We start from the raw sequence: 12,973 nt of genomic DNA, 5'->3' as shown, positions 1-12,973 counted from the left end.
TGACATGGAAGCAGCAACAACAATCATCCATCCCAAAATATTACCTGAAGAATTCTGGTTACCTCATTACTAGATGTTCTGTGCAGCAAATGGAGAAACATTCTCAATAACAAAAAAAAAAAAAAAAAAAAATCCATACTTATCAAAATTTTCCCAACCCTCACTATAAAACATCAAGTCCTTGGATCCCCTCTCATTGGTAGAGACCTTCTTATAGGTTTTGATATCCTTCACCAGATACCAGCCTTAGATGGTCATCAAAAGGACTTTCACACAAACAACACCTCCTTACCTGAACCCAAGTCCCTCACTTGTTTGTTGTTGACCCCTATGACTCCCTAAGATTCTAGATCATCAATAATTGTTGTGCAAATAGCCATTCTAATTTCCTCATGAAAATCCAAATCCCTTATGGATGAACCCAGACTTTTCATACACCTTCCTTTAAAAAAAAAAAATATAGATATCAATCCTACAAAAGCTAGCCACAAGAGGAATGAATCCAGAACATTNATTTCCACACTCCTCACTAAAGATCTTATTGAACCCACTTCTTCCCCATGGGCTTGTGAAGCTTTTTATGTTAACAAGCATGCTGAGAAAATCCGAGGAAAACTTAGATTGGTAATCAATTACCAAGATCTCAATCATTTTCTAGCAGATGACAGGTTTCCTTTGCCAAACAAAAGTGCTCTCTTCTAGAATCTTTCAAGTGCAAAAAGTGTTCTCAAAGTTTGATCTTAAAGCAGGATTTTGACAACTAAGAATTCATCCAGAAGACAGATACAAAACAGCATTTTATATCCCAGATCATCATTACCAGTGGACGGTTATGCCCTTTGGACTAAAAAATGTTCCATCCCAGTTCCAAAAGACAATGGTAACCTTGTTTCAACTTCTCTTGGCAAATGCATTGATCTATGTAGATGATATCCTCCTACTCTCAAAAGATGCAGATTCCCATGAAAAATTGCTCATTGAATTTTACAATTTAGTGAAATCTCTAGGATTATGCTTCAGAGAAAAAAAAAAATGGTCATGGGCAAACATCAATAAATTTTGGGGAATGACTATCTCAGATGGAAGTATACTTTACAGCCACATATTGCTTTCTCTCTCAAAGAGTTTCCAGACAAGCTTTCTGGTGCCAAACAGATTCAATAGTTCCTTGGAATTGTTTATTATATGTCTGATTTTATACCAAAGATTTCCAAGTACAGAAACTGTTTACTCAACTTTGAAAAAGAACCCTCTAGAATGGAATTCACTCACACGAAAGCAGTCCAGCAATTGAAAAAATTAGTAGAAAAGCTTCCTCCATTGCAAATTCTAAGATCAGGCAAACGAATACTACAGACAGATGCAAGTGATGAATACTGGGTAGTAGCCTTTTTAAAGAAAATGATGGAAGAGGAACATTTCAAAAAAAAAAAAAAAACACATTAGTACCAGAGAAAGAAAAAAAAAGGAAAAAGAAAAAAAGAAGAGGAAGCCAACACACGTTAGTAACAGAAAGAAAAAATCAAAGGAAGAAAAAAAAAAAGAAAAAAAGAAAAGAAAAGAGGAAGCCAACTCATGTTAGTAATAGAAGAAAAAATCAAAAGAAGAAGGAAAAAAAAAAAAAGCCAACACATTGGAGACTTGGAGATGAATTCTAAGGGTATTTTCGGAAACTCATTTCATGAGCTTTCCTCTCTTAGTTTTTTCTCCATTTTGGAGAAAAAAAATTTTGGTGGGCTCAGAGAGAAAAAACCTGGGCTCTACCATTTATTTTCCTTCCTCCCCACCCAACCAAATACACTCCAAAAAAGTTTTCCTTCCTATTTTCTCTCCAAAGTTTTCCATCCACCCTATTTCACCTCTAAACAAACACACCCTAAAGTAGGCTGAGAGGTATAAATGCTTGAAGTTCTAGGTTTGAGGCCACTGATTTAGAATTTGAGTCTTCTTCTATTGTAGAATATCCCATGACTACTAGTGCTTGGGGAGACTATTCATCATCTAATGAATAAAGTGATTCTATATTAGAGAAGGGAGTGTTTTTTGCATGAATCCGTGCTTACTCAAGGAGCTTTGCTGCTTTTTCTCTCTTCAGGCAATTTTTTGCAAAATGTCCTGGTTTCTTGCATACAAAGTAGACCTTGGAAGTCTTTCCTCTGAACTGCTTTTTTTTTTAGGAATCTTCATTTCTCTCATATCTCTCTTTCAAGCTTTGCTGGGGTAATTTTTTCTTTTTTCTTCTCTTGGTTGATCATCATCATCAATTGATTCTTCTTTGCATTCATCACAATCACAAATATCCCACCATATATGACCAGAGGGTAATTTTCTTTCAAAACAAGGTTTTTCATCTTTACAGAATGCTTTAATAACTAGGCCTTTTTCACCAACATATGATACGGGCTGCAGCATTGCCATCTGGGTTGGAAAGACTGTTACATCTTTCTTTTCTGGTGAGGCCTTCAAGAATCTTGTTTCCACTTCCCCATTTTCTTTCTTGATAAAGAAAGGATTGTTAGACTCGATTGGCTAGACTGCTTGTTAAAGTGCCTCGTACTTTGTAATCCATGATTCTGGGAAAAGGGAAATCATCTGGTCCCTTGTAAGTTGTCTAGGGACAAATTTACACATCGGAGTTAATCCTGAGTCAACTTGGATAAGCAATGCATCATCGGTTTGGGCCATTTCTAGCACTGCCATATCAAATGCATGATTTTGGAGCCTATAAGCAAGCTGGTAATGGAGTGTGGCTGCATAAGTATCTTGTACTAGAGAAGCTCCAGTAATTTAAACTTGAACTTTGAGAGCATCATAGAGATAGGGATCCTTTAAAGGTATATTGAAATTTGGGAAGAGAGTGACAAAAACAATTCCAGCATTCAAAGTTGTCTGGACAGTTCCTATAACTACATGTTGATACTCCAAAAATCTGGAGTTAAGGAGTGCCATTTTAGAGACTACAGGGAGTCCCTTTCTTCCCTGGAAAGTTAATGCCAACCTTACAGCACCAAAGTGGAGATGAGTGTATCCTTGTTTTTGCCATAGGTTGACAAATTCTCTAAGGAGAGAAAGGGTAGTGAAGTTTTCACCATTATTTGCGGGAATATTGAACTGGTCAAACTTAGAGGCTTGGACATATTCTTTTACAGTAGAGGTTGAGAATGGCCAATATATATATATATATATATGATTTTTTTGAGGGAAGGTTGGGGTTTATTAAATATAGTGTAAGGATTTACAATAGGGAAGTCAGTAATAGAGATTTTACTGTCTTCAGGTACATGGGAGATTTCATATTAGTAGTCTAGTCTATTTGTTGTAGATCTACGAAGGGAGTGATCAAAAGGGAATTTAGATATATTAATCTCTGTAGAAGATAAACTAGCCGTAGTGGTTTTCAATAGAAAGAATTGCTTTTCACAAACCTAACAGGACAACGGTACCAACTGGTTCACAAGGTGACTATGGAAAACTAGCTTCTTTGGTTCACTAGAAACAGACACCTTAGTGTTCACAATATTTTCACAACAAATCTTAGGTGTTAATTTGTTACTGGTTTTAATTTGAACTCATCACTGAAATTAATTTTTTATTATCAATAATACCCTGTAACAACCTACCACTTAAAATTTATTTCGGAAGTGTTGTGAAAAATGTTGTAAACGTAACATTTTTTTCTTGTTTTTCATTTGATAAAAAATTATAATTATTATTTTATTTATTGGCTAATATATGGACTTAATTAATACTATTATAATATTAAAAAAATTAAACTTTATTGGTGAAAATTTGGGGGCCTTTTTTCTACTTTGGGCCTTAGGTGGCCACATTAGTTGCTTCACATTAGAGCCAGCACTACTTAATATCATTAACATTATTATATATTTCGAAAATTTAACCTTTAGATTGTATGTTCTTTACACTCTTAATACACATGTCAAACTTTGTACTAATCAAATTTTATTTACTATATGATCTATAAGATTATATTCTATGCATACTTATAAACTATAAAAACTTATAATTTAAATAATTTATTGATGACATAACTATTGAATCTTAAATTTTCTATAAATTTTGTAAGTAAAGAATATATAAGAAGAAAATGTAATCCCATTGTGGATTTGTCAAAATTCACCTCCAATAAAAAGATATTGAGTACGGTTGTAGTTTTAAGCTATAACTAATTTTGTAACAAAACTTTGTTCTTAATAACTGAGCACTCACATTAGTTTATGTATAATAGCGTAAATTTTGCACATCTAGCTCCAAAAATCATCACTATCAATCCATGTGAACTTATGTACATTTAGATTGTTGTTACAAACTATGTATAATATACACGGTTACTGTTCACATGCAAATCTATTTTTAATACTTGTTTTACTCATATACATAAAGAGATGGGTGATTTGAGAGAGAAATAAAAAAATTGATTAAAAGATAATATTTTAATGATATAAGTGTAAAATAAATAATTTAATATGCGTGTTTTTAAAAATAGTTGTGTAAAATAGAAAAATATGTTCTTATGCTAAAATGATGTGAATACTCTAACTTTGTATATTTACACAACTTAAGTGATGTAGGTGATTTTTGGTTTAGATATGCAAAATTAACCTCTTATATTATTTTACATTAGGGGTGACAAAATAAGATCAAATTCACCTACTCTAATTGAACCCAAATTTACCAAATTATTATTTAGGTTAAATAGACATCAATCTAATTAGACCCAATAATTATTGGATTTTAACTAAAAACCCATTGAGGCTCGTTTAACCCAAAAACAATTAACCCAAATTCAACCCAATCCTTCGTATCCAAAATAAAAATAAAAAACTCAGCCCTACCCCCCTTTCAGCCTCTCTTCTCTTCTTCCATTTTCTAGGGTTTCCAAGTTTGAAAGAAAATCCCATTTTCCTAAGAAACAAACAGAGAACAAAGGGACAAAGCAAAGCAAAAAAACCAGTACAACCACCACTACGTGGCGGCTACGGCTCTGCCAGGCCTGCCTCACCACCGCCACAGAGGCAGGTCGGGTCGAGCTGCGAAGCCCCAGTTGGACCCGTCACTGACCATGACGATGTCGTACCGGATTCTGTGCCACGACATGAAGGTCGGAGGGGTGATCGGGAAGTCCGAGAGCATCATTAAGTCAATTCGACAGCACACTGGTGGGTGGATCAATGTGCACGAGCTAATCCCCAGGGACGAGGAGCGAATCATTGAGATCTCTGACATGCACCGGCGCGTGGATTACTATGAGAAGGGTTTTGGTGTAGAATGGGGAGAGGAGTGTAGAGAGCTTTTGGTGGGAGGCTGAGTCTGGGAGTTTACTTTCACTTCCACTTCTATTTCTTGGAGAGTGTTTGGTTGCTACGAAAATTAGAGTTTGGGATTACTGTGATTTTTTTTTTTTTTTTTTTTTTTGAGATTTGTTGCAATTTTCCAACCTCACTTTTTTTTTTTTTTTTTTTTTTTTTTTTTTTTTTTTTGAGATTTGTTGCAATTTTCCAACCTCACTTTTTGAACCAGAGAAGGATAAGGGTGGGTGGAGTCGTGAGATTTGAGTTTTTTACTTTAGGGGCATTTTGGTCATTTTGATAATTGGGTGGGTTGGAGTTTATTCACAATAATTGAGTTGGGTTGGATTGGGTTTGGGTTAGAAGCAATTAGTTAAATGAGTTTTAATGGATAAGTGAGTTTTATATACCCAACCTAATTATGTCCATTCTAAATTCACCTGTTTGACATTTTTATTTTACATGGACTAATGTGAGCGCTCTAAGGATTGTATTGTCGTTGCCTCTTCTATTTGATCAATTAAGTTTCTAGGAAGAAATAGCCAATATCTCGTTTACTTCTTTACCTGCATTGCTTTGTTTTGGACATTTTTTCCTCTTTCACTCTTCCAAATGGACAATGATAGACAAAGCGGCCAAGGGGTGTAATGAAGGCGCCTCTATCATTTGTTTTGGAGGGAGGGGCCAATTAGCATTTTGATTTTAAATTTCGTTAGACTTTACCCCCAAAACAAACAGCATAAAAAAGTGTAACAAAGTCATAAATTTTGGTCAATCATGCATTTCTACAATTCAGAGGGCAAAGTATAAACTAGGGAATAATTTATGGTGAAAAGTATAATTTTTCCAAATTTTTATTTGAAAGAACGAGTGACAATAAAAGAAACAACTCAATGCAAGTTTCCAACTCATGCAAAACTTTGGGGTACAGTTTGAAAATGAGGTTCTGATAAGTCCAGATACAATTTTAAAGCAAACACCGAATAATCAAACCATACTTCCAAGTCAACCAGACATTTTCGGGTGTTACTTGCTGAAAAACTGTGTGTTTCTGATTAGGCAAAATGAAGTGCTAAATGAAGAAAATAGGGTCTCAAAAACTAAATGTCAATATCCAACCACAGCAGATACAAAGTGTGCACCTATTAGTATGCACCAACTTGAAAAGAACGTGATGAATAAAAACCCAGGTAATACTAAAACCAAAATTCTGAAGCAGCATTAATTATTTGAAATCTAAGGTATCTCAATAAAACAAAACTTGACAAAAGACTTCCAAATCCTCATGTCAAACAAAAGGAAAAAATAACAATACCAGACATTTGTTCTGAAGAATAATTGCATACACATAAACAGATAGCCAAAATTAACCTGATGATCAAAAATCCCTGACAAGTTTGTATCATTAAGCCTTGACCCGTCCATAGAATTTCTGTTTCTCTTGAGTTGTCTGGAAACGGCCATGGCCAAACTTTGAGGAAGTGTCAATGAACTTGAGTTTGATCTCCTCAAGTGCAAGACGAGATGTTTGCTTGAGCAGAGACTGGCGAAGTGTAACAACCCTCTTCTTAGGTCCAACACAGCATCCCTTGATCATAATATAATCATCCTTCACTATACCATAATGAGGGAAGCCACCCATAGGAGTAATGTCTTTGTCAGTCCTGATTCATTACCCAACCCAATAAATGAGTCAACGTTATCAAGTGTTACAAACAGCAGCCAGTAAGACATAATTCAAATTGAATTCCTACAACTTAAATACCTCCAAATAGAAGATCAAATATCACCATTGGAAATTAAGGCCAAGAAGTTTTTGACAAAAAAACAGTGGCACCAATTTGTTGTTTTCTGATATTAAAAATTCGTTCACGGAAACAAGTAACTAACCTGTCAAATTCAGTTAAAGCAGTGTGTGACTCCACCCCAGTCTTGCCGAGCTTGTAGATCTTCTTGTTCATTTCAGTACGGTGGTGGTACCCATTCTGACCAGCCCTGGCAACTGTGAATGAGACTCTAGCTGGATGCCAGGCACCAATACATGCCACCTTCCTCAGACCCCTGTGTGTCTTGCGTGGAAGGCGGGTGACACCCCAACGTGTGACAACACCTTCATAACCTTTACCCTTTGTCACCCCAATGATGTCAATCATTTCATCCTTCTGGAAAACAGCATCCACAGGGATTTGCTTTTCAAAGAAGCCGTATGCATAGTCCACTTTTTGAGCAATAGTTCCACCATTGACCTGGATTTCCATCAGGTGTGCTTTCTTCTGCTTCAATCCCTTCATTTTCCTAATCTGTGACAGATCATCCATAAGCACTCATTTGTTAGTCTAGGACCATATGAAGGTCAATGAAACAACAAAACAAGCAATTAATGAAACAACGTCAAATGAAGAAATGTAATAAAATATTATCATACAGCAGATTGGGTTTCCATATATATATGTTCTTTGCCAAGGTTCCTGAACTTCATATTTGGATTTTTTGTAGCATCCGATGGAAACCCAATATGTTTTCTAATGATATTGTATAGCATTTCTTGACATGGTTTCACTAATATATATGTACCAATTTGATAAGCGAGAAGTTGGTACCTGAGTGTGCGCCAAAACGCGAATAACAGTTGCGTATTTTTTCATTTTCTCCAGCTGTGCTTGAATACTCTTCTTCCCTTCTTCAGATTCATATTGCTTTGAGTATTTTGTGAAAGCCTTCTTCTTAGACTTGCACCAATTCTTGTAGAACCTCCGCTTCAGCTCCTCGCTCAGATGCTGAGCCCACACAGTGTTCAGTGAGCGAAGGCCACGCGGAGTCTTCACATAGCCCACAACTCCAACAACCACCATTGGAGGAGTCTCAACAACAGTAACAGCTTCACAAGTCTCCTTCTTGTGAAGTTCTAAAAATAATTAACGCACAAGGATCAGATAAAATAATAAAAACTGCATGATGGAAAAATAACCATATGGGAAATTCAAATATAAATGTTATAAATAAAAACACAAACAGAACAAAATATAGACAAATGAAAATTCATCACAGTATCTATCCAAACACTCTGCAACATTTTAGAGTAACCATCAGTGATAGTTAGGTAGATCTTCCACCATTTTTTTTAATGAATATATACGACCCCACTATTAAAAAATCAATCTACTAAAAAAACAAACTGAGAAAGCTTCATTACATTATCATATAATATAAAAGTGACAGGTTAAAGAATAAGAAATAGCTCACTTGATCCGGGTTTTCGACCTCCCTGACAATGTGAGTCATCCCAGCCTTGTAGCCCAAAAAGGCAGTAAGCCTGCAAGGCTTGCTTGGGTCATCTTTAGGAAAAGCCTTCACTGACCAACAAATAGAAAAAGCATAAATAAATAAATAAATAGTAGAAAAAGAAAGCAATACTGCTACTAAATCACCGAAAAAAAAAATGAAGAAGAAGAAGAAAAGGAATATGAAGAATTAGATTGAATACCCTTTCCCCTGTGACGAGCAGCTCGCTTCCTTGGAAGAAATCCAAGGGACCCATGTCTTGGGTGCTCAAACTTCCTGTGAGACATTCTCTCCTCCTCCTCCTAGCACACACCCACAAACAGCAAAAACCCATTTCATCTTTTTTAGCCAGCTTGCTTTGAAAATAGTACCATGTTATGTTATTTATTAGTTGAAAAGCAAAATAATAATAAGCTATAAACTCAAACATTATATCATATATGTTGTTACGTTTGGTCGCTTAGGAAATGGAAAAGAGCGAGAGAAAGAGAGAGAGATTACCTGAGCTTCCCGCTTGCGGCGACTGCACCGGGCTCCAGACTTTGCACTTAAACCCTACCTCTCGTCTTTATAGTAGTATATGCCTTTTCTCTAATTACACGAAATCCCTCTGCTTTTTTCATATTCTATTTAGCTACCCACTAATTACCTCCTCTCTTCTTTTTTTTCTTTTTCTTTAGTTTTTTTTTTAGGGGAACAGCTTAAACCCTTTGTATCTTACAATGCAATATATATATATATATATATATATATATATTTTAAAAGTATCAATTTTACTCTAAAATCACTTATATCAGTCAAGTTAAAAATGTGTAAATTTGTAAATTTGCAAACTTGCTATTGTCTAAATTTACACTTCCATTTAATCAAAACCCTTTTCTTTTAAAATTGTTGTCTCTTTGAACATTCTCATCAAATCCCCTTTTTTTATATATAAAAATTAAAAAAAAAATTCAAGAGAAGCCTCTTTTCAGAAAACTCTTTTCCCAAAGTATAACCCTTATTTTAAAACAAACCTTTTCCCCAAAAAAATGTCATAAGGTTTTCCAAAGAAAACATTTATCTTTTCAAATGTGAATAATTTTTTTTTACATAGAATTGCTTTTGAATCTTTCCTTCCAAATGACATTTTCTTAAAGAGGTTTGTTATGTATCTATGATACACTTCCATTGAATCATTAGACTCCCATCAAGCTAACATATCCCCCCTCCCCTTTTCAGTAATAACTTTTGGTTCATTGTGTTTATGCATGAGAATAAAAAATTGGAGAATAAAATGGGCTTAAATGCATAAGGTGAAATCTTTCCTCACATGGTAAATATGTAGAAAGTATAATAATATTCACATGTTAATTATATATACATTGAAATTCTTTCAATTTTGTAATATAGTTTTCACATGATATACATATATATTATTTACATGTTTTGTTTGTATATACTCCTTGCAATAAACATTCACATTATACATAAATAAAATACTCACATGATATGTACGTATATTGTTTGTACAAAACATTTTCAAAATCAAAATGTCAAGTGTTTAATTTGTTTTCTAAAACATAAATGTTGAGATTAGTTTAAAATGAGGTACTATCCTTTGGGTATGTGGTGTGGGGTGCCTAACACCTTACCCACCCATGACCGAGTTTCTGTATCCAAGAATCTTTGGTTCGAGACACTGGTTTACCTTAATTAACTAATGACCCTCAAATTGGATTTTAGTTAACTAGGTAACTAAAACAAATTAGACAAATAGGAGACGAATCACACATAATACAAAACTAGTGATTGGTGGCGACTCTTTAGAAAAATTATGAAAAGAGACTCACTCACCCCAAAAACACATGCACACATGAACACGTTGCCAAAGCACCCAATGTGGAAACTTGGGAAGAAATAGAGGGATTTATTTAATTTTTTGGAGCGTCCACGGGGCTAAATTTGAAGTAATTTCAGCCCATTCCGATTAGTGATTCTTGCTCATTCCGGTAATTTCAATTTGCTCATTTAAAAAAAAAAAACTAAAACTGTGTTGGTTTGATTTGATTCTTATTATTTTATTGATGATGAGTAAATATGAGTGTTGACTATGCATTATTTCACACCAAAACTTTGACCGCTTCTTTTGTACATAAAGCTTGACTGGAAGATATTTTCATACAAAATAAACCCAATTTTTTTCCCACGAAGGCTATCCCTAGGGTGTTTTCAACACCTAAACATGCACCAGGTTCCTTTCTCACAAAAACTTTGATTTCATATTTAGTGTGAAAATCTTGACTCGTTGGTATTTCACATCAAATAAGCCATACTTGCTTAAGCTCGAAAGCTATTCCCAAGGGCTAAGGTGCTTTTGGTACCTAAACTTGCAGCAAGCTTGTCCAACCTCTTATTTCGTGTGAAAAGATTGACTTGGAGGTATTTTTGCATGAAATAAGTCTGACTTGTTTTGCATGATAGCTATCTCGAATGTATTTTTGGCACCTAAACTTGCACCATGCCCATTGTTTCACCAAAACTCCAACCTCTTGCACAAATATATTTTCTCACAAAATAAGCCAAGTATGTTTTTGCATGAAAGCAATCCCTAAGGTGTTTCCCCATCACCTAAATTGGGGAGTAATTAAGTGCCAAAAAGGTAGGGAGAAAAAAGATGAGAATGACAAATGAGGTAAAAAGAAATCAACTAAGAGTGTTAAGGATAGGACAAGGGTGAAGATTGATAATTGATGATATCTTTTAATTGTAAGAAGTGAGGTAGGTGTGTAAAGTGAAGCCGAAAAGATCAATCCTACTGAAGGGGAGGAGCAAAAACTATAAGGAAGACAAAGCTAACCTTAACAAGAGGGGATGACTATTATTTGAGCACAACTGATAAACTACTCCACATAGCAATGAGGGTGGTATTTATTATACACACCTTATTACAAATACCCTTTTTTGGCTGTGTAACAAGATTTACACAAGCAATTAGAGCATTCACATTAGTGCTTCCAAAATAGAAAAAGTAGTGAAATTTACACAATTTTGCCCTAAAACTATCCACATCAATGGGTGTATAAATATGTAAATATACATATTTGCTACAATAACTGTGTATATTTACATAGTCATTGTAGTTGTTTATAACATTAGGTTTTATTTTATTTTCTGTCGCCATTGTTCTTGATAGAGACTCCCTCTTCCTAACCTCTACAACAACCTAGAAGAAAAAGAAAAACACCAACCCAACACCACCCAACCACCATCGCTACCATCACCGCAACCCCAACTCCACCATAACCCATTTCACAGCAACCAACCAAAAGAAGAAGAAGGAAACCACCCAACTACTTTCAAAGCAGCCCACCAAAAGAAGAAGAAGAATAAGAAGAAGGAGAGTACCACCCAATCACCACCGAAAAATCCATCTTAAACCAAAATCAAATCAAAACCAAACCAAACTCAACGAAAAATCCATACGAAAACCCAAAGGAAAAATCTCCGGATCTATCACCGCTACAACTTGATTTGCTGCTATTGCCTTCGTGTGTGAGTGTTTGGGTTTGGGAATGAGAGAAGCAGAGAGTTGAGGGGGGAGAGACAGAGTTGGAGTTGAGAGAAAGACCGTGAGATAAGATGATATATTGAGATAAGATGACATATTGAGATAAGATGATAAAATCGAGTTTCAATAAAAAAAAACTCAATTGGTTTAAAATCGAGTTATGCTAAATGAAACTTATAAAAAAAAAAAAAATTTGTAGAACTCGAGTTCATAGAGCTTGAGTTCCATACCTATAGATGTGTTCAGGGAGTCCTATAGTGACGTTTTAAATGGAACTCGAGTTCATGACGTTTTAACTGGAACTCGAGCTCCATAAACTCGAGTTCCATGCAAGTTTTTATTTTTTATTTAATTTTAATTTAATTTAATTTTTTTATTTTTTATTTTTTTTTAAGTTTGATTGCCCCATACCTATAGCTACGTTTAGTTAGTCCTATAGTGGTGTTTTAAATGGAACTCGAGTTCCATGCAATTTTTTTTTTTTTTTAATATTTTTAAAGTTTGATCGCCCCATGCTTGATTTTCTAAAGATCGAGTTTTACATTGAAACTCGATTTTGAGAAAATCGAGTATCAAAACAGGGGCATGAACCTAAATAGTTTCAAAACAGGGACATATTGCTAAATTTTTTAAAAAATAAGGGCAAAATGCTAGAATCCCCATGATATATTAATAAAAGTGAGAGAGATATTAATAAAAGAATAAAAATTATTATTTAAATAAATTGGAGTGTATAATAGATAAACTGATATGCGTGTTTTTAAAAAGCGATCATGTAGGATAGAAAAAGTAAATTCTTCTATAAAAAAAAAAAAAGTAAGTTATTATACTAAAA

General features: G+C 34.6%; 1 protein-coding gene across 2 annotated transcripts; it reads right to left on the bottom strand.

Moving 5' to 3' along the window:
- Positions 1 to 6,500: 6,500 nt before the first annotated feature.
- On the bottom strand, positions 6,501 to 9,201 carry LOC112013918 (large ribosomal subunit protein uL3z). 2 transcript variants are annotated; one of them, XM_065777729.1, is made up of 7 exons: positions 9,090 to 9,201; positions 8,791 to 8,890; positions 8,550 to 8,659; position 8,370; positions 7,907 to 8,211; positions 7,197 to 7,606; positions 6,501 to 6,970 (listed from the first exon to the last, which is right to left on the bottom strand). In XM_065777729.1, exons 2-7 carry the CDS (start codon positions 8,873 to 8,875, stop codon positions 6,712 to 6,714), a joined length of 1,170 nt encoding a protein of 389 aa, XP_065633801.1. In that variant the 5' UTR covers positions 8,876 to 8,890; positions 9,090 to 9,201; the 3' UTR covers positions 6,501 to 6,711. The 2 variants fall into 2 exon arrangements, with proteins under 2 accessions (XP_065633801.1, XP_065633800.1); XM_065777728.1 differs by lacking the exons at position 8,370; positions 8,791 to 8,890; positions 9,090 to 9,201 and having other exon boundaries at positions 8,550 to 8,657.
- Positions 9,202 to 12,973: the final 3,772 nt, after the last annotated feature.

Source organism: Quercus suber, unplaced genomic scaffold (genome assembly GCF_002906115.3).
Source record: "Quercus suber isolate HL8 unplaced genomic scaffold, Cork oak 2.0 scaffold_162, whole genome shotgun sequence".
NCBI lineage: Eukaryota > Viridiplantae > Streptophyta > Magnoliopsida > Fagales > Fagaceae > Quercus > Quercus suber.
The sequence above is the reverse complement of the archived record's forward strand: the minus strand, read 5'-3'. Positions and strand labels throughout refer to the sequence as shown.